This window comes from Pinus tabuliformis, chromosome 7 (genome assembly GCF_031772625.1).
Source record: "Pinus tabuliformis cultivar Carrire ecotype Pingquan chromosome 7, CPIR1, whole genome shotgun sequence".
In the NCBI taxonomy this organism is placed as follows: domain Eukaryota; kingdom Viridiplantae; phylum Streptophyta; class Pinopsida; order Pinales; family Pinaceae; genus Pinus; species Pinus tabuliformis.
In genome coordinates, this window is record NC_142293.1 from 834214633 (window position 1) to 834234943 (window position 20311).

Consider the following 20311-nt stretch of genomic DNA (forward strand, 5'->3'; position numbering starts at 1 on the left):
TGGCAGTCTTTGTCTGGTTCTTGGATCTTGGATATCTCACTTTGGTCTGATTCTATAAGAGATTTTTTTTGGTATTCTCCCTTGTGGGGTTTTGCCCTGGTTTGGAGCCTAATTTCTTGTGTCATTGTCTTTTTGTGATCTTCATGTCTTATACAGTTTTTGGTAATTGCTTGATGAAAGAAACATAAATCTAATAATATGCTAACAAATATTCACAAGTAATTATCAAGTTATGAGAAATCACCCTAATTTATCTGCCTCTAGATTTCTCAACACCACATCTCACACTTGTAGAGTATCACCATGATAAGAAGAGGAAATTTATTATTTTGTAATCTCAAATATCGTTGTTCCTATATTTGGTTTGCAACAAAAAGGCTCTCTCCCAACCATCTTAGATTCTTTTCCATTTGCATTTGCCCCAACCTTGTAGCTCTGAATAATCTCGAAACTTGAAAGGTCCATTGTTAAATTTTATCCCTAGAAGGATCATCTTCCTCATAACTGAGAATATATCCACCTTGATTTTGCCTATGTTCATGTCCATCCCTGTTTCTGTGCAGAGGGTCGTTAGGTGCTTGTGAAAGCTGCACAATGTTCTTTCTGCTATGGTGACATAATTTGCATATAGAAGGATTCTGATTATCAGCCCAACTATATTCATCCCTTCAGTTCCTTTGTCATTAATTCATCCTTCCAATTTGTCTATGTAGAGGATAAACAAAGCCCACGAGAAAGGTCAGCCTTCTTTCACCTTAGTATTGCTTCTAAAGCTATCTGAAAACCCATCTTGAGTTTTGATCAGGCATTGACCTGCTCATAAAGCTTCTGCACTGCAGCTCCATTCACCAGAGTGACGAACTCACTCACTTCCGAAGATTTTATGTGTGTTTTCATTTTGCACAAAAAAGAGTGAATAAAAGGCTCTTTCATTTTTGAAATGATTCACCTTTCTATGCATCAGAGGCATCCATTGGATGTGAATCCATACTTCTTGAACCTTTGGGCTCAACCATGTACCATTGAAACTCCTATCAGGGCATTCTCAATGAACAAAAGTGCTTTGTCGGGAGGAGTGGCATTTTTTTACTGTTAATTGCCTTAGAACCTCCTCTTGTCACAAATCTGGAAGCTGGTCAGTTCCTGATTGATTATGCTTTTTTGGCTGCCAAATCAGTGAAGGCTTTAAATGCAATCGCTGCCTGGTAAAAGGAGTGTGTGAGAAACGTGAGAGTGGGGTGTGTGGATCTTGAGCCACACTCTGTGGCTGCTATGAGGGCAGAACAGGGAAAGCACAGGGAATCCTAGTGGGAGAAGGAGGATTTTAACACTATTAATTTGCGTCACTGTGAGACAAAGTTCTGGCTTCTGCAACGGAGATGATAAATTGATAATGGTTGTGCCTCCAGCTGAAGTGCCATTAGAGATTCATGTGAAGGTGAGCTAGGCTTGACATATGTTTATATTTCAATGATGTATTATGAGGGATTTAAGATTTTCGTGATGGATTGACTTCATGAGATGTATCTACAAGGAACTGTTGTGCAGGATTATTCTTATTGGTAACTACTTGGGAATTAAATATAATAAAAATGTAGAATGTGTATTTTAGCAGTTTAAATGGGGATAGGTTTCAGTTGGCACCAACTGTGTGTTTTTTGACTGCATGGGAGGTTCTTGGGCATGCTTCATGTACTCATTTTAAGTTCCCCATATAAAGAATGACATACAATTACCCCTAGATTCTCAGATTGTTTTATCGCACATTAACGTGCTTGATGTACCATATGTGTTTTGGTGATATTAATGGGGATGACTCTTAGTTGGCACCATTTGTGTGTTTTTTGACTGCATGGGGGTTTTTGGGCATGCATCATTTACTCATTTTAAGTTCCCACTATAAAGAATGACAACTAATTACCCCTAGACTCTGAGTTAGTTTTATTGCATGCTAGCTTGCTTGTATTCTACATATCTATGAAATTGTTGTTGGGTGAATGGAACTGGATCCATAGCAAATGGAAAATACACAATGGAATTGATTGACCTTTTTAGACAACTTCTTCATGGGCTCTTGCTTTTAGTCATGTTTGATGTTTAATTTTTTGGAATGTTAATTTACACTTCTCTATTTCATTTTTTGGAACACGCCTTGTTTTGTATATAAAGTCATTTTTTGACCGCAAAACTATATAAGATAAGATAAAGGTTGGTATCGCATGTTGGAATACAACTTCAGCTATTGAGTGGAAAATGAAATAATGTCCTCTATTGTTTTTTGTTTCTAATGAGTTTCTTTAAAATAAATTTATTTGTTCTAATTCTTTATCATTCCTTTTCTGCACTGCCAGGGACTTTATTACTGAGTGCAATGTATCTTGCCCTTGTGATTTTTTGAAATGTGGCAATAGAGTTGTACAAAGGGGATTGAAGTACAGACTACAGGTATATTTCACTTGCATTGCATTTCTGTTTGAGTTTCTAGTCTATTGAACAACACCATACAGTGCTTTGCGTCTTGCATTGGTCAATATTTATGATTGTGAGCTTTATTGTAGTTAAGGAAAAAGGAGTTGTCTTTAGTGCGACTTTTTGGACCTTCCAGTGCTGGAATCTGGTGGAAAAATTTGAGGTGAAATCTTGATTTGCGTTATTTAAACTAGTTTTTTGACTGTATATATGGATTCAGCGCCTTGGAAAACCCCTAGGGCACTTCGATTGCACAGGATTACCCATCAAGCTTGTGATTTCAATAAATTCCGGCCGGATTTTAGAGAAATTTGAGCGGAAAAACCCACCGGAAAAAATTCCAAAAAGTCGCACTAAAGACAACTCCAAGAAAAAATATGCTTTGTTTTGACTTGGATATGACATTTCTTTCTTAATGTTGTAGTCTTGTAGTGAAATTAATGAGAAGTTTACTCGGACCCATATGTTTTCTCTGAGTTTCCTGTTTTTCCTTTCATAATTTCCAATCGACGATCATTTCATCATATACTTGTCTTAATTTTACAAACAAATCTCCAATTGTGGTATCAAACATTATTTTTCGTCTTATTTGGCAAGCTAAAGTTTGTTATCATATCAAACCTTTTAGTGTATATTGTACACAAATTATATCAATGTGCATGTCCACTAGTTATTTGCTATTGGGTGCATAGGTATCAGCATTGCATAGGTATTATCCGATGTAACTGAGAAGACTAATAAAAGGTCGATTATGAATGAAGGAATGGACAAAATATTTAAAGTATATTTTTTGTTGCTTCTCCTCTATTGATTACAATGTAAAGTTGTCGAAAGATGGTGCTAGTTGATTGCTAGATGCATTTGAGCCCATTTATTGTAATGAAGCTGTTTGTATGATCAATGTCTTAGAACTTGGACTTGCAATTGGAATTGGTTGCGGGTCAACTTAGACTCCACTTGGAATAAGACCTATTTTATTTTTATGAGTAGGTTTACTAGAAAATAATTAAAATTTTAACGAAAGATATATGTGAAAGATTTCAAATTATTAGAGACAAAATATGAAAAATTTTCACATGTATAAAGCGTGTATAGGTGAAAGCATCAAAATGTCACATAATGCAATACATATTTGAAACAAAATACATAATCAATGAGGTTTTAAATGGCCTAAAGAGTACAGAACACAACATGCATGATTCTACAAACTATTGGCCTAGTAAAGGATATAGCTTGGGGTCCTTGGACTTGACAAATGCCTCAAGGACATCTGCAACTGTAATAATAGTCCTAGTAAAAGCACACGTTGTACAACTAGTGCTTGACACCACGATGGCATATGTTGTACCTATTGCTAGTTTGCTACTAGTGGATTTGAATCCAAATCAATCAATGCCAAGTTATTACTATCATAACCAGGATCACACCCCGTTGGGTGAGTCTCCTCTACACCTTATGAGGTTGGATCAAGGACATCCAACAAAATAGGATTTGTATTAGGTCTTTTTTTTCAATAATTAGTGTACCTTACCTGGAGGTTCTATTACACGAAGATGAGATCATGTGATAATTTTTGTTCCAAATGGTTTCTCTTCTTCGTGTGAATACACTCAAAGATAGATTAATTGTGGTTCCAAATGGTTTCTCTTCTTCATGTGAATTTGCTCAAAGATGGACCAATTGCGCTCACACATGGAAGCATATAAAATTTGATTGGGGATTCGAATTGCAAACTTTTGCAATGGAGGACATTTGCCACCAAATCACTCCCGAGTCCCAGCAATGTGTTGCAAAGACAAAGATAGTTCAACAAATTAGATAGTGACTTTAGCTAAAAATTTAAGTTTTTAAAGTTTAGACAACTGAACTTAAAAATACTTTGGAAATCCTTACTTGATTGGTTGAGATGACTTGCAATCTTAGAAATCTTAGATTCTGGTGGTACATGGGAAAAGAAGTGCAATTTATGCAAAAATGAAAAGACCTTCAAGGGCTCTTATACAAGAGTGAAGGCTTACATTTTGCATGAAGAGATAAAGGGTATTGATGTGTGTGCACATACTAAAAATGCAGAGGTGAGCGCTAAATTCAACAAAGAAAACGATGATGCTCAAATGTTGAAGGATTAAAGAAGCAAAATCGGCATGGGCACTACCAATCCTCACATGGCTGATAGCGTTGAGCCAAGGATTGTTCAGAAAGCAAGAAAGAGGAGGGCACTAGAAGTAGAAGCAGAGTTATCAAAGCCATCAACTCCAATTCAAGACATCAGATCATTGAAAATGCTTGGTAGTGAAGGGAGAGAAGAAGCTGACTCAAGAGTGGCAAGGGCCATATTCGCTTGTGGCATCCCCTTTAATGTGGTTCGATCCCCATATTGGCAGGATTTGGTGAGAGCAATTAACAAAGCTCCTCAAGGTTACAAGGGCCCAAACTATGAAAAAGTCAGAACAATTTTGTTGAAGAAAGAGAGGCAACTTCTTGATGATGTTCTGAAACTAATTCGTAACTCATGGGGTAATACAGGACATTTCATTATCTCAGATGGTTGGACCAATATTCATTGCATCATCTCCAAAAGGAGCCATGTTCATCAAACCAGAAGATTGTTCGGGTGAGATAAAGGATAGTAAGTTCATTGTTGATATTTTAATTTCTGCTATTGAACATGTAGGGCCAGAAAATGTGGTGCAAGTTATCACAGATAATGCACTTGTTTGCAAAGTTGCAAGCTTGATTATTGAGTCGATATAATCACATATTTTGGACTCCTTGCATTGTCCACAATTTGAATATGATTTTAGAAGAGATTGAGGCAAAAACAGAATGGATTAGGAGGTCACAACGCAGGCTAGGGAGATTATAAAATTCATCACCAACCACCACCAATCTTAAGCAATATATCGAGAATACTTCAAATTGGAGTTGTTAAAAGTTGCTGAGACAAGGTATGCCTCAAACTTCATCATGTTGCGTCACCTTGTTGAAGTTAAAAATGCATAAATGAGTATGGTGGTGGGTCCAAATTGGGCTGAGTGGAGACAAGCAGATTCAAATAAGGGAAGTATGGTGAGGAGGGTGTTGGTTGATGAAGATTGGTGGAGCAAGATTGATTTCTTGCTCAAGTTCACATCACTTGCATTTGATCTTCTCTGAGATGCAGACACAAAGAAACCTTTCCTAGGAGAGGTTTATGATGGCATGGATACCATGGTTGAAAAAACTGTGGAAATTATTACATAGGAGGCTCCCACTCTTCTTTTTGTGGATTTTGATTTTGCTGAACAAGTGAGGTCCATTATTGTTACTAGGGGGAATAGCTTCAACACTCCATTGCACACTTTGGCACATGCTCTGAATCCAAAATTTTATGGAGAATTCATTGATGAAAACAATGGGAAGAGGAAGGCTCCACATAAGGACAAGGAGGTGTCCAATGGAGTGAAGAAAGCCTTTCAGAGGATATTTCCAGCTTCTTTACAAACTGATGTAAGGCAAGAAATTGCTTGTTTTACTGCTGGATTAGAGGATGTTGTAGACATATCAACTTTGGATGAGAATGTTGATTTTTGGTGGCATCGGATGTGCTCTAGCCTTGAAATTTGGTGGAGAGGCTAAGGCATGTGAGATCTCCAACACCAAAAATCGTTAGGAAAATTAAAATATTAATGGGTATTAATAAAGATAAGGGTGAGAAGCTTCTAAGAGACGAGGATCAAGTCTGTTTTAATCTTAGCTGTTGATTAGAGACTTAATCTCGACTGTTGATTTATCAACAGGAAAAGTATAAGAGAAGACTTGAGGATCATTTGGAGACACATCGACAGATACTTAATATCTCAAGGAAAATCGATTCTCAAAGAGAAGGAGATCGATTTTAGAGGGAGAGTTGCAGGGTGGAGGAAGAGGAGGACATCAACAACAATTAGTGACTGAGGAGGAGGTGACGCAGGGACATTGAGAGACAGCGCAGAGGGAGACGCAACCCTCACGCAGGCTGAGCAGAGGGACGCAAAGCCACACTAAGCCACGTTGAGCCACATAGAGTGGGAGAAGGGTCTCCAAGGTGTCAGGAAGTTTCCAAGGGATAGTCTCAGGTGTTTTCTCTTAGTTTCTCTGTAAAATCATTCCTTGTGAAAGCAATTGTTGTTGAAGATTAATAAAACCCTCATCTCTGCACCGGTTTTGCCACATTGGGTTTTTCCGAGGACAATTGTCCAAAAACAACTGTGTTGATGTGATTGGTTCTTGTGTATGCATTTTCTCTGTGTAATTATGTGATAAATGCAGTAGAATTTATTTTAATATTTGCTGAACGGATTTCTTAAATAACTTATTGTGAAAAATAAGTAGGTGAAATAAAGCAGTAGCTACAGTAGAATTTCAGATTAGAAATTCTCACATGGTATCAGAGCAGAGATCTGACAATAGGAGAGAAGAATCAGTTATGGGTCAAGAGCATGATGCAGAGGCATTAATTCAAACGGACTCATGCAGATTTCTAGAATATAGCACAAGGGACATGGATCACGATTATTCTATGTTAGCTCCCAGACTGGAAGAAGTCGCTTGCTTAGCAAGCTCGCCTCCTCTGAGGTTTGGTATATAGATAGTGGAGCTTCTTGGCATATGACAGGAATTCTAGAATGTTTTTCAGATTATCAGGAAGAAAGGATGAATTTTCAGATCACCATGGGAAATAAGGCAAAGTGTACCCCCTTAGGAAGAGGTACTATAATATTTCAAACCAAATCTGGAGAGCGGCTTGGAGCAACCAATGTGCTGCATGTGCTAGGATTTGGGATGAACTTAATCTCCGTATCTCAACTTCAAAACAAGGGCTATGACGTTTTCTTCATTAAGGAGAAAGTATATGTCAAACACCCGAGTTGGAAAATGAAGGTTCAGATTAGAATCAGAAGTAACAGGCTGTATAGATTACAACTAGAATCTCCAATGGCACTGATAGGCAGCAATGGGGATAAAGATTTGAATGAACTATGGCACAGGAGGATGGGAGACTTACACAATGTGGCTATGAAAATTCTCAGGAAAACAGTATCAGGAGTTCCAGAACTAAGTACCGAACGAGATGATGTATGCAAAGGGCGTTCAACAAGTATGCCAAAGCAACGTTTTCCAGACGTAACAATAGAGCTAAGAGTATTGTAGGATTGATACACTTAGACATCTGTGGACCAATGTCCATAAAATCTCTTAGTGGTGCCGAATACTTCGTCACCTTCATCGATGACCATTCCAGGAAGACTTGGATCTACTTTCTGAAAGCCAAGGATAAGGTTTTTGGCCGATTCAAAGAGTTCAAGGCTCTAGTGGAGAATCTGATAGAAAAGAAGATAAAAGTGTTGCACTCAGACAATGGTGGAGAGTATGTTGACAAGGACTTCACCGTTTTTTGTGCTAGGGAAGGCATCAGAAGAGAGTGGACAACTCCCTAGAATCCAGAGTAGAATGGAGTAGCAGAAAGGAAAAATAGGACTATTGTGGAAACAGCTAGGGAAATGCTGTATGATCAAGATATGCCCAAATTCCTGTGGGCAGAAGCATGCAACACGGTAGTTTATGTCCAGAACAGGACTCCGCACAGGGCATTGGGCAAAATCACTCTAGAAAAGGTCTTCACTGGGACTACACTCGAAGTCAGTGATATCATGATATTTGGGAGTTTGGCGTATTGTCGTAGACTCGAAGAAAGGAGAAAGAAATTAGAATAAACTGTTGAGAAAGGATATCTTGTGGGATATAGGGAGAATGCTAAGGCATATAGAGTCTATCTTCCAAGGAGTAGGAAGCTAGTAGTTCGGCGCGATGTAAAGTTCATGGAGGGCAGAGCTTTTAGGAAATCCAGAGAAATGCCTTTCGAGGAGCAGTTAAAAGACGATATGTTGGTCCAACTACTTTGACCAACAAAAACTAGTACCAACAATTCTCCTATAGGCAAAGCCTCAGAAAACAAGGAATCTCAGGAAGAGGAAGAGCTGATAGATGTACCCACTACCAGTGGAAGAATGAGCTAGGAACTCCGACAGATTCTACGGGATGCAGAGGACTTCATTGGTGCACCCAGGAATGATAAAAGGGAGCGAAGACAGCTAGCCAGATACCAGGCCCTAGTAGCTTGGGTTGGGGAACCTTCTAGTTTTCAGGAGGCTGTTCAACATCAAGTATGGGTAGATGCTATGGTGGAGGAATACAATTGTATAATGGCCAAAGATATCTGGGAAGTGGTACCTTGGCCTCAGGACATGTCAGTGGTAGTTTTGAGATGGATCTACAAAGTCAAATATGCTGTAGACAGCAGTGTGGAGAAATACAAAGCCAATTTTGTGGCTAAGGGGTATGCTCAGAAGGAAGGGATAGACTACGAAGAAACCTTCGCTCTAGTAGCCATGTATACTTCTATTAGAACCGTGATATCCCTTGCAGCACAGATGGGGTGGGAGATTCACCAGATGGATGTCAAGATGACATTCTTGAACGGGGTGATAGAAGAGGAAGTATACATTGAACAACCAGAGGGTTTTGAGACACATGAGAAGAAATCTCATGTATGTAGATTAAAGAAAGCCTTGTATGGGCTTAAATAGGCGCCTAGAGCATCTTACAGTCGAATTGATGGCTACTTGCAGGAGATGGGGTTCGTTAAGTGTGACACAGATCCTAATCTCTACTATCTTGTCGTAGAGAATGAGCCTCTAATCCTGGTGTTATATGTGGATGATCTTTTCTTGACAGGATCATATAGGCTCATCAAAGACTGCAAGAAGAACCTAGCCACATAATTCGACATGAAGGATTTGGGACAAATGGATTATTTCCTGGGGTTGGAAGTTTGGCAGTAGAAGGGTGAGATCTTCAATGTACAAGGGATATGCTACATAGATATTGAAGAGATTCAGGATGCAGGACTGTAGACCTATGGCTACTCCAATGATCATCGACTGGAAGAAGAGTGATGGATCAGAAGACAAAGACGTTGATCCCACCTTGTATAGGCAACTTATAGGGTCCCTGATGTATTTGGTCAATACTAGGCCAGACATGTGTTACGTTATCAACACCCTCAGTCAGTTCATGGTTGAACCCAAGAGGGCGCATTAGGCAACAACCAAACATTGGGCTGGAAGTTCAGTAGATCGGAAAAGTACATTTGGGTATTGTTTTAACGTTGGATCAAGAATGACCTCTTGGTGTAGTAGAAAACATAAATCCGTGGCTCTGAGCTCAGCTGAAGCAGAATATATGGCAGCTAGCATAGCTTTGTGCGAAGCCATATGGCTTAGGAAATTGCTTGTGAATCTATTCAGGAGAAGGATGGAAGCGACCAAAATTTTGTGTGATAATCAAAGTTGCATCAAGCTCTCTGAAAATCTAGTATTTCGTGATCGGTCGAAGCACATTGATATTAGTTGTCACTTTGTCAGAGACTGTGTCCAACGAGGAGCAGTACAGTTGAGGTACTTTCCTACAAGAGAATAGGTGGCAGGCATCCTCACCAACGCTCTAGGAAGAACAAAGTTTGTTTATTTCAGGGAGAAGGTGGGGATGGTGAAGAATCCATTTCAGTAGCAGAAATGGATAGGTATCGGGAGTTGTAGTGCAGCAGTTAGCAATCGCAGTGCTATGGGCAGCTTGTTGTAGCATGTTGAGAGGGAGCTGCAGTGGCAGTGTCATGGGCAACAATACAAGAAGTAACAGTGCAATGGATGTGGGGCAGCAGGGCAAGCATCAACACAGAGGACTGATGTAAAGGATTAGTGTGATGCTTCTATGGTGAAGCATTGCTAGAGATCATTCCTCGCTAAGAGGGAGTGTTGATTTTTGGTAGCATCGAACGTGCTCTAGCCTTGAAATTTGGTGGAGAGGCTAAGGCACATGAGATCTCCAAGACCCAGAAATCGTTTGGAGAAATTCCACCCGGATGTGGAGTTATTAAAATAATTAATATTTTAATGGGTTCCTAAGTCTACACCTAGGAAAATTAAAATATTAACTACACCTAGGAAAATTAAAATATTAATGGGTATTAATAAAGATAAGGGTGAGAAGCTTCTAAGAGACGAGGATCAAATCTGTTTTAATCTTAGCCATTGATTAGAGACTTAATATCGGCCGTTGATTTATGAATAGGAAAAGTATAAGAGAAGACTTGAGGATCATTTGGAGACACACTAACATATACTTAGTATCTCAAGGAAAATTGATTGTCAAAGAGGGAGATCGATTTCAGATGGAAAATTACAGGGTGGAGGAAGAGGAGGGCATTAACAGAAGTCAGTGACTGAGGAGGAGGTGACGCAGGGACATTGAGAGACAACACAGAGGGAGACACAGTCTAGGGGAGACGCAGAGGGACGTAGAGCCACGCAGAGTGACGCAAAAGTGGGAGAAGGGTCTCCAAGGTGTCAGAAAGTTTCTAGGGGAAAGTCTAAGGTGTTTTCTCTCAGTTTCTCTATAAAATCATTCCTTGTAAAAGCAATTGTTGCTGAAGATTAATAAAACTCTCATCTGCTCCACCGATTTTCCCACATTGGGTTTTTCCGGGGACAATTGTCCAAAAACAATTGTGTTAATGTGATTGGTTCTTGTGTATGCATTTTCTCTGTGTAATTATGTGATAACTGCAATAGAATTTATTTTAATATTTGCTGAAGGGATTTCATAAATAACTTATTGTGAAAAATAAGTAGGTGAAATAAATCAATTGCTACAGTAGAATTTCAGATTAGAAATTCTCACAGAGTGGAGGACCATGGACCCAGTTAAGTGTTGGACTTGTCAATGGGAAGTGGTGTTCATTTGGAAAGTCTTGCGACTTGTATTCTATCACAAGTGGCAATCTCTTCATCAACACAACATAATTGGAGCACCTATAGTTTCATTCATAGTGTGAAGTGCAATAGGTTGGGATCTCAAAAGGCAGAGGAGCTTGTATATGTGCATTTAAACCTACACCTTGTGTCTCATAGGGGTGAAGAATATACAAATGGGCTTCATGAAGATTGGGATGTGGATGCAGGATGTCCAGACTTAAAGCTCTCTTTTTCTGCTCTTGATATTTGTGTCAGTGGTGATCATAATTTTAAAAACTGGAACCGATGATCGGACCAGTTCACCTAATGAACCGGGTTTCAAACTGGGACTGGTCAGGTCTAAATGAACAGATATTAAAAAAACTACATTAAATAATTATTTTTTAATGAAAAGAAACTATTTTTAAGATTTAAAACCATGATTCCAAGCCAATAGAGACAAAATTTGCAAAGTTTGCTCATTTATATACCATGTAAAGGTGAATATATCAAAATGACACCGAGTGCAATACATATCATCGACAAATTACATAAGCAATAAGCCTCCAAATGGCCTATAATTCCAAAAAAAATGCTACAAGATATGAGGCCATTAGCCTACTACAAGACTACAAGTCTAGACTCTAGACTCTAGAGTCTACACATGATTAATGATCAAATTCATCACCACTACTAGACACATGGTCATCATCATTAGTAGGAGCTACATATACATCATCTGGTTCAGAGTCTGAGGATGCCTCAGCCACATCTGCAACCTCAGTAACACTACCACCAATAACAATAGAAGAAGACCTACTGGAAGCACGAGTTGGTCGAGTTGCATGACTAGTGCCTTCCATTGGTTGTTTGCCTTTCCTTGATGCGGCTACTGTTCCTGGTTTTGATGGCATCACCAAATCTGCTTCATCCCTCGCTAATGCCATGCCAATATCAAAATCAGCTTCAAACATAGGATCTTTAGTCTCCTCCACCCATTCTGATGTTGGATCAATATCGTCCAACACAATGGGATCTAAATCAAGTGTTTTGTTCATCATTTGGTTCGCCTTAGTCGAAGGTTGTATTGCACGAAGACAAGATCCTTTAACTGTTTTTGTTCCAAACGGTTTCTCTTTTTTGTGTGTATGCACTAAAAAACAAAGCAATTGCACTCACAACTTGAAGCACTGCAAGTTTGGCTGAGGACTGTAATTGCAAACTTTTGCAATTGAGGACATTGGCCACCAAATGACTCCCACCAATGTCCTGCAAAGAAAAAGACATTAGTTAGTAACTTAGTTCATTTCATTACTTATTTACAAATTACAAGTATTTATAGACAATTTGAATTGTAAATTTGTAAACAATTTAACTTAAAAAGAAAAAAAAATTGGAAATTGGAATTTCTTACCTAGTTGATCCACATGTCTTGTCATCTTTGCCAAGTTTTTGCCAAAGGTACCAGCCGCCATACTGAAAAGAGTAAGTTGTCTATGTATTTCCAACTAGTTTGCATGGCTAGGGACGATGCGCTCCAAGCAATCAAGCAATCCATCTTTGACCTTCCCATCCTGCAGATCTCCTAGTCGGGCTTTATAATGATACTTTGGGTTCAAAAAGCACCCAGTTGCGTGTATTGAATGATGGAGTTGATTGTTCCATCTATTATCAATGATCTCCCATATACGGCCATATTTAGCTAACCTGTCCTTGTAATTTGCCCGTATCTGCTCCTTTGCCTGATGCATAGCCTCATAAATGTAGCCCATGGCCAATTTTTCCCCATCCACCATCCTTAGCACCTTAACCAGGGGCTTGGTAATTTTCACAGGCTTTGCAGACCTTTTCCAAAAATAATTGTCAAACACTTTCTTTTTGGTGTCTTTGCCATCTTGTCTACGAGCCCACCGAGATTCAGTCCAATCATTAGAAGAAAACATTTTCTGCAGGTTTTTATGTTGAGCATTGAGACATTGCAATGTGAGGAAGTGAGTTGCAAATCTCGTAATTGCAGGCCTAACAAGCTCTTTGCCCCCAGCGTTTTTCCTCATTAGGCTCAATACCCATGAGTGGTTGTAAATGTATTTTTTAATGCACTTGGCATGCTCCACAATGTTTTTTACCCACTCCACTTTTCCTATGTCCTCAAGCATGAGGTCTATGCAATGTGCAACGCATGGAGTCCAAAATATGGTCCTATATTTGGACTCAAGCATCTTTCCCGCAAGAACATAGTTTGAGGCATTATCGATGATGACATACACAACATTTTGCTCCACCACTTATTGAAGAATGTCATTCAAAAGAAAAAATAGAAGGGTTGCATCCTTCACCTTATCAGATGCATCAATTGATCTCAAAAACATGGTTCCTTGAGGGCAAGAAATAAGGAAATTAATGATAGTGTGGTTCTTTTCATCAATCCATCCATTTGTCATGATGGAACAATTTGTTTTGAGCCATGAATCTCTATTCTCAGCCAAATACTCATCAATGGAAGAAATCTCATTTTGCAAAAGAGCTCCCCTCAAGTCATGCATACTAGGGCCTTTGAATCCCTTTCTTGTAGCTATAACAAAGTCCCACGTAGCTTGGTAATAAGGTGAGCGAGAAACATTAAATGGGATATCTGCATCATACGACCATCTAGCAATGTATTGGTACGAAGTTTCTTTGTATTGTTTTTTCAATGTTGATCCAAAGTGGGTTGACGACTTGGCTGGGAGGAATTGGGATTAGAAGAGGCAATGTTGGTAGAGGATGAGAAATAGCTCTGATGTTTGTTTTCTTTGTTCCTTTTGATTGTTGACCAAAAGAAGGATGAACATAGTGAAAGGGGTCATTGGTGGAAGGGATAGAAGAGGAGTCTTGAATCTCATAATCATCATACCCACTCTCTTTCATGGCTTCTAATAACTCCCTCTTCCTTGCAATGTCATCTTGGATGGCCTTCTCCCTAGCCCTATCTTCATGAAACGTTTCAAACTTGGAAAGGTATTCTTCCCTAATAGGACCTAACACTTCATTTGGTGCTTCACATGGCTTTACTTGGCCTCTTATCCCAGCCAAGTGTCCCCACCTCCAATAGGTTTTTGGCATAATTTGCATATCATTTTTCCATCAATCAAATCACAATTAGTCCATGCAATGTCCTTGGCTTTTGCAGCCATGTTGGCTTGAAATAATTAAAATTTGCGAAGAAATCTACCATTTAAAAAAATTGCAGCTATGCAACATGGAAAACCAAAGCTAAATTTAGGAAAAAAATGCACGTGTAGCCTACAAAATTTGATAGCATAGAACTAGAGATTTGATAACATAGATGATAGAAGTTAGAAGTTTAGAACACATAAAAACATTTAATACATGGACAACAGTCAAATGAGGAATTTTCAAGTGAAAATCCTTACCTGGAAATGCAAACTAGCTTCCTTAGCCTCCTCTTGAAGATGCTAACTCCAATGGCAGCTCCAAACTATCTTTAAAATAGCTCCAACTCCAACTCCAAGCCTCCAAGATGACTACTCTAGCAAAAACTCATCACTCTCCAAGCTCCCAATCAAACTCACAAAAACTCCAATGAGATGTGTGAGACAAATGAGAGGGACAAGCTCCTTTTAAAGGCTTGGAGAGGGTTTTTTTTTTGGAGGGAAACAACCCTTATTTTCCCTCCAAAACACCCTAAAACCTTCATAAACCGCGCTGCGTGGGTCCTCCGTGGCCTTGGCAGCTAACCGACCAGTTTAGGATGAAACCGACCGATTTGACCATAAATCGGACGATTCTGTCCTAACCTGGCTGGTTAGGACTTGGTTTTCTAATTTTCTGGGGAAGGGAGGGGTTCGACCGAGTTTTTCTGCCGGTTTGTCCCAGTCGACTAGTGAACCGGTCAGTTTGATCGGTTAATGGTTCAAACCAGTCGGTTTTTAAAACATTGGTGGTGATGCAAGTGCAGCGGGAAGTACTAGTAGAGTTGCCTCTTTTGTTGAACAAGCATCTTGTTCTATCTTTGTTGATGAAGATGAGGAGTTTTATTAGTAATGATATGTTAATGTAGGCATGATTGTCTTTAGTTCATGTTTTATTTCAGTTTTAGGACATATAGGCTCACATATAAAGATTGATTTTGGAGTCTTGGATGTAAAGCCTCATCTATAAAGGCTAATTTTGGATATTTACATTATGTAATCATCTATTGGAGTTAATATAAATTTGGATTTCCTTCTAAATGTCATTTATATGTCTCATTTTTCTTTTCTTGCAAAATAATGTGTTTCCATTTTCCGGGGGTTATGTTTCGGGTCGTCTCCTTTTCGGAAACTTCTAAACATTTTGGCGTTTCTTGCAACTTAGTTTATGGGTCTTTGAGATAATTGTCCTCCTTTGTTCCTTAGCGGCTTAGACACCATAGAGACTAGTACACCTATCCGCTGCTACCAAAAACTAACACTTTGATTTGCCTCAATTTCCAGTGTTGTCTTGTACAAGACCTTCGTTGCTTCTTCAGAGAATAAGATTACATATGGCCGGAACAAGAAACAATATAGAAAAGATAAAGAAGAGTGACTAGGTAGGGTGGGATCATCTCCACTGAAACTAGTCGAAGAGAAAAAAGGGGTATTAAAACCGTCAGAGCCTCAGGCTCAAAGAAAGAGAGTAAAAAATCCAATTCACCATGTCTCGATTGAATTTGACCCTCTTGTATTTATAGATTTCCTTGAGGGGATTTTTCTCCTTAATTAATTGAGTGAGGTTCACACCAAACCCCAACATTGGGTTTTTTGTCCTAGCTACCCCAAAACTTGCCCTCCGCTGCCCAAATGTTGGGTATTTTGCAAGGTTGCATTAAACGGGGAAACGGGTACGAGTTTCCGAAACGGGCAGCGATACGAAACGAGACCTCCCCAAATTTTGGAAACGGGGAAACGCGAATATATATATATATATATATATATATATATATATATATATATATATATATATATATATATATATATATATATATATATATAAGGACATTTAAGAAATATGTGCAATCATAAAGCATATATGATACATTCTAATTTATTACATTATGATAAAACTGTCAATTGTCAATGCATAAACTATAAGTATCTAAATTTGCATCACATTTACTCATGAATAATCACATAATGAAAATAGAAATATCCAAAATCAGCCACGAGAAATTTCTAATTTCTTGTCTCGTGCTTGATTGGGAGTCTCCTCCTACATAGTCGAATGACCTTAATGCTCTTGATTAAATACAAGTTTCATACCCTAGTACCCTACAGTCTCTTGATTATTAGGAGTCTCCCCTGCATAGAGGGCTTGGTTCTCTCGATTAAATACAAGTTCCATACCCTAGTACATGATAAAATCCAATGGAAACATTGCAATCCCCCCAATCCTGAAATCCTGAAAAACAGACAAGTCTGCTGGATTTTGAGTGAGATCTAAAATTCTACTTTCTCCATATGAAATCCAATGAGGGCGAAACCACTTTCAAACATCCTGAGTCATTTCATGGTAATGTTAAAAATTTAAGTAAAATGATGAAAATGAAAAATAAAGGAGAATATCACTTTTACTTTAAGAATTTAACATTACCATGAACTGCATATCAACACTAGGGCAAAAGTTAACTTTTATAACTTTAGACAGGCATCTGGAAGCACCTAGAAGTCACTAGGCTAACGTAAGAATAGATTAGAAAAAAAAAAAAAAAAACACAAGTAAATGCTGAAACGTGGGTCGTACGGCCCTGAAACGCGTTTCAGGCCGTACTGGCCATGTTTCAGTTTCGTGAAACGTGGCAGTACGGCTTGAAACGCGTTTCAGGGCCGTACCAAATGCGTTTCAGCGTTTCGTACCCGTTTCCATATGAAAACGCCCTTCTGCCCCACGTTTCCTGCAACATAGGTATTTTGGGGTTTTCCCCTTTATCAAAGGACTATAGCCTATGGGGATATTTCAAGTATTGCCATGAGGCCTTGTGGACCATGAGTAGAGTGCTAGTTGACCCACCTAACCTAGCTAGCCAGTATGCCCCTCATGGCATTCATGGCCTAGATAGCTCGCTAGGGTGGCTTGGTTTTGTTTCTTCTCATGACAATGGACCTCACCAATGGCTATTTGTCAAGAATATCCTCAATATTTTAGACACCTTGTTTGCATGTGTTGGAAACCTATTTCAGCCTCTATTGGTTAATCTAAACCCTCTAGATTTAGCCATGGAGACCTTTGAACTCGCTCATTTTGAGTATTGGGAAAGCCTCTCTTGTAGGGATTGTATCCAATCTTCCAAACCACTAAAACAAGGGGAGTAGTTGCTGAGGTGACAATAGTAACTCTTCCATTGTTGCTCTCAAGTTAGGTTGCTCAGTGAGGCTTTGCACTAAGGTGCTAGATTTTTCAGTAACAATTACTAAGTAAACTTGTTGATCTTTAATAAGCTGGCTTAACTTAGGAACTCAAGTTTAGATTTTTAGAACTCTATGACATTATGACCTTTACTCTCTATAATCTAGTTCTAAGCAAGGTAGAATTTTAAAGTGCAGTAATCTATTATAATGACAAAGTCCTTTTCTAGTGTTTTGTTCTGAATTGGACAGTATAATCTCTGTAGGAGCATTATAGATTTTGTTTAATGTAACTTTTTTCTTGATTTCCTTATAAAGCTATCCTCATGCTTTTAGTATAAATTGTGAATTTTTAAATTACAATTATTAATTATAATTATCGATGCCTTTTTAAATGTTTTATTCCAGATTTGATAGTATAGTGACAAGGCATCTTTGCAACGTCTTTGTTCTGAATTGGGCTATAATTTCTTTAGGAGCGTTATGGGTATTGTTTAATGTAACCTTTTACTTGATTGCCTTATAAAGTCATCTCCGTTCTATTAGTAAAAATTGTAGATTTTCAAGTTACAGTTATTAGTTATAATTATTGAGGCCTTTTCAAATGTTTTACTCTGGTTTTGCTAGTATGATTTCCATACGAGTATGATGGATTTTTTTTAATGTAACAATGAACTTCATTGCATAGTTAATTACTTTACATTGATTTATTATACCGGAAGTATTTAAAATACATACCAAATGTATTTTTAAAATTTTCTTCGGATTGTAATAATTGAAAACTCAACACCTGTATTCCTTATTTGATCTTTGATTTTAGGTTTTTATGACAAAGGAAGGCAAGGGTTGGGGTGTTCGTAGTTTAGAACCTATAGCAGCACGATCATTTTTGTTTGAATACATTGGAGAGGTAATGCTTTTTCTGTCCTGCCTGTTGATGGACAAATTTGTTTTCAAGTGGTTACATTATTTTCCTTAATAAGAGGTAGCAAGTTTCCTTTATTATTCACATGATAGAAAATTATGGCAGTTTGATTCAATCTTCCAGTAGTAATGCTTGATTTTTCACATTTTGAAAATTTTTCAATTTGATATAATTCACTTGTGAGAGACAAAAAGGGCAAAGCTAGGTTTACCGCAGTGATTGTTTCTGCCTTGATGATAAACTTGGTTAGGAGATCATATATTTAATGCCTATGTTGGAAGCATAAAAAAATTGGTCTGTTTTGTCCATGTGACGGCCCTGAGAATCACCCTATGTTTTTCTGCTATAATGTGTTAAGTTATAATATCATATAATCTATAATTTGTTGTAAATATATACTAAGTTATATTAGGTATAACTTATAATACTATATAATCTATTTTATATTACAACTTATATTATATATTGTGATTGGCATCACCGTATTTTATTACATATAATTTAATTATTTTCGGCTCTAGGTTCTGTAGCTTCAATTTTAAAATTTTAAACATAGTGGGTGAGAGAAAGAGAGCAGGACTTACACTCCCCTTCCACCGCTCACAAAAATGTCATCCTTGTATCTGTACCTGAACCCATGTATTCTGGCTAACATGGTTTGTAGATTGAATTCCAAATATTGTCTCCAATTTTTTGGCTTTTAATATGCAATCATTTAGACTCATACTTTATTGTAATTCATCAATCTCCTTACAAGAAAGTATAAACAGTTTATGTTTTGATTTGTTTTGCCATGCAAAAAAGTGCACTAATGTGCCTACAATTTAAATTAGTCTCTATTGCATTTGGCTTCATCTAGGAGCAAGAATGTAGCCAAATTGTCTGGACGAAGGACTAGCCCATTGTCTTACATGAAGATGATATAGTGTCAGAATCCCCTCTTGTATTGAATCCTACCTTATCCTCTTAGCTTATCCAATTATGTGAAATGTTGGGAAGATGGTAACTAATGCTTAACAATTGAGAACACTTAGCTCCTTTGCTCTATTACTTGACTTTTGCAACACTTTGCCACCTTGTTCCTTTCAATTTGTCTAGGATGTTGTCATTTGCATTGATAGCCAAATGGTAGCTATTCCAATTTAAGTAATTTAGATGTCGGTTGCCCATCTTCAACAATGAAACAATATTTTTTGAAACTTGGCAAGTTTCAGCGAGTCAACTTCGCTTGTCCGTTGGGCAAGCCAAGTTGATATTGTTAGTGAAACTCTCTTGGTTTTGGTGAAACTCAGCGAATCCTTACCCAAAACTTGGCAAGTTAGACAAAACCCTTTGAACCCAATGTTTTGTTCTATCCATTCTTCAAATTTCTCTTTTTTGTTTTGGTTGTGTGAGGGTGTTAGATTTTACCGAACCCAACACATATCACATACACATACACAATTTTTTGCCTAATCAACAATTCTTCATTAATAAATCAATCACAAAATTTACTTGGGATCATGTCCTTGGGATAATGGCCCAACTGAGAAAATACAAATCACAAATCTTTGGATCTGATCCAACATATATGCTCTCTCTCACAAATTTAGATCTCCTGTCTCTCTACACTCTTGAACCCAACACACGCCAATTGAGATGTTGCTCTCAATCTTGCGTTGTTGTTGTATCTCATCTCCTCACCTTAGCCTTACCTTTATAACTTTACATTGTGCCAAAACCCTAATCCTAACCCTAAC

General features: G+C 38.1%; 1 protein-coding gene across 5 annotated transcripts in view; it reads left to right on the plus strand.

Moving 5' to 3' along the window:
* LOC149250201 (uncharacterized) overlaps positions 1 to 20311 on the plus strand; it is a 300458-nt gene that overhangs the window by 196925 nt on the left and 83222 nt on the right. For 4 of the 5 annotated variants that reach the window (XM_089458948.1, XM_089458952.1, XM_089458949.1 and 1 more), the window contains 2 exons: positions 2352 to 2445; positions 18468 to 18557. In XM_089458948.1, coding sequence (XP_089315074.1) covers positions 2352 to 2445; positions 18468 to 18557 — 184 coding nt within the window. The remainder of the gene's footprint in view (positions 1 to 2351; positions 2446 to 18467; positions 18558 to 20311) is intronic. The other variant, XM_089458950.1, reaches the window with a different exon arrangement.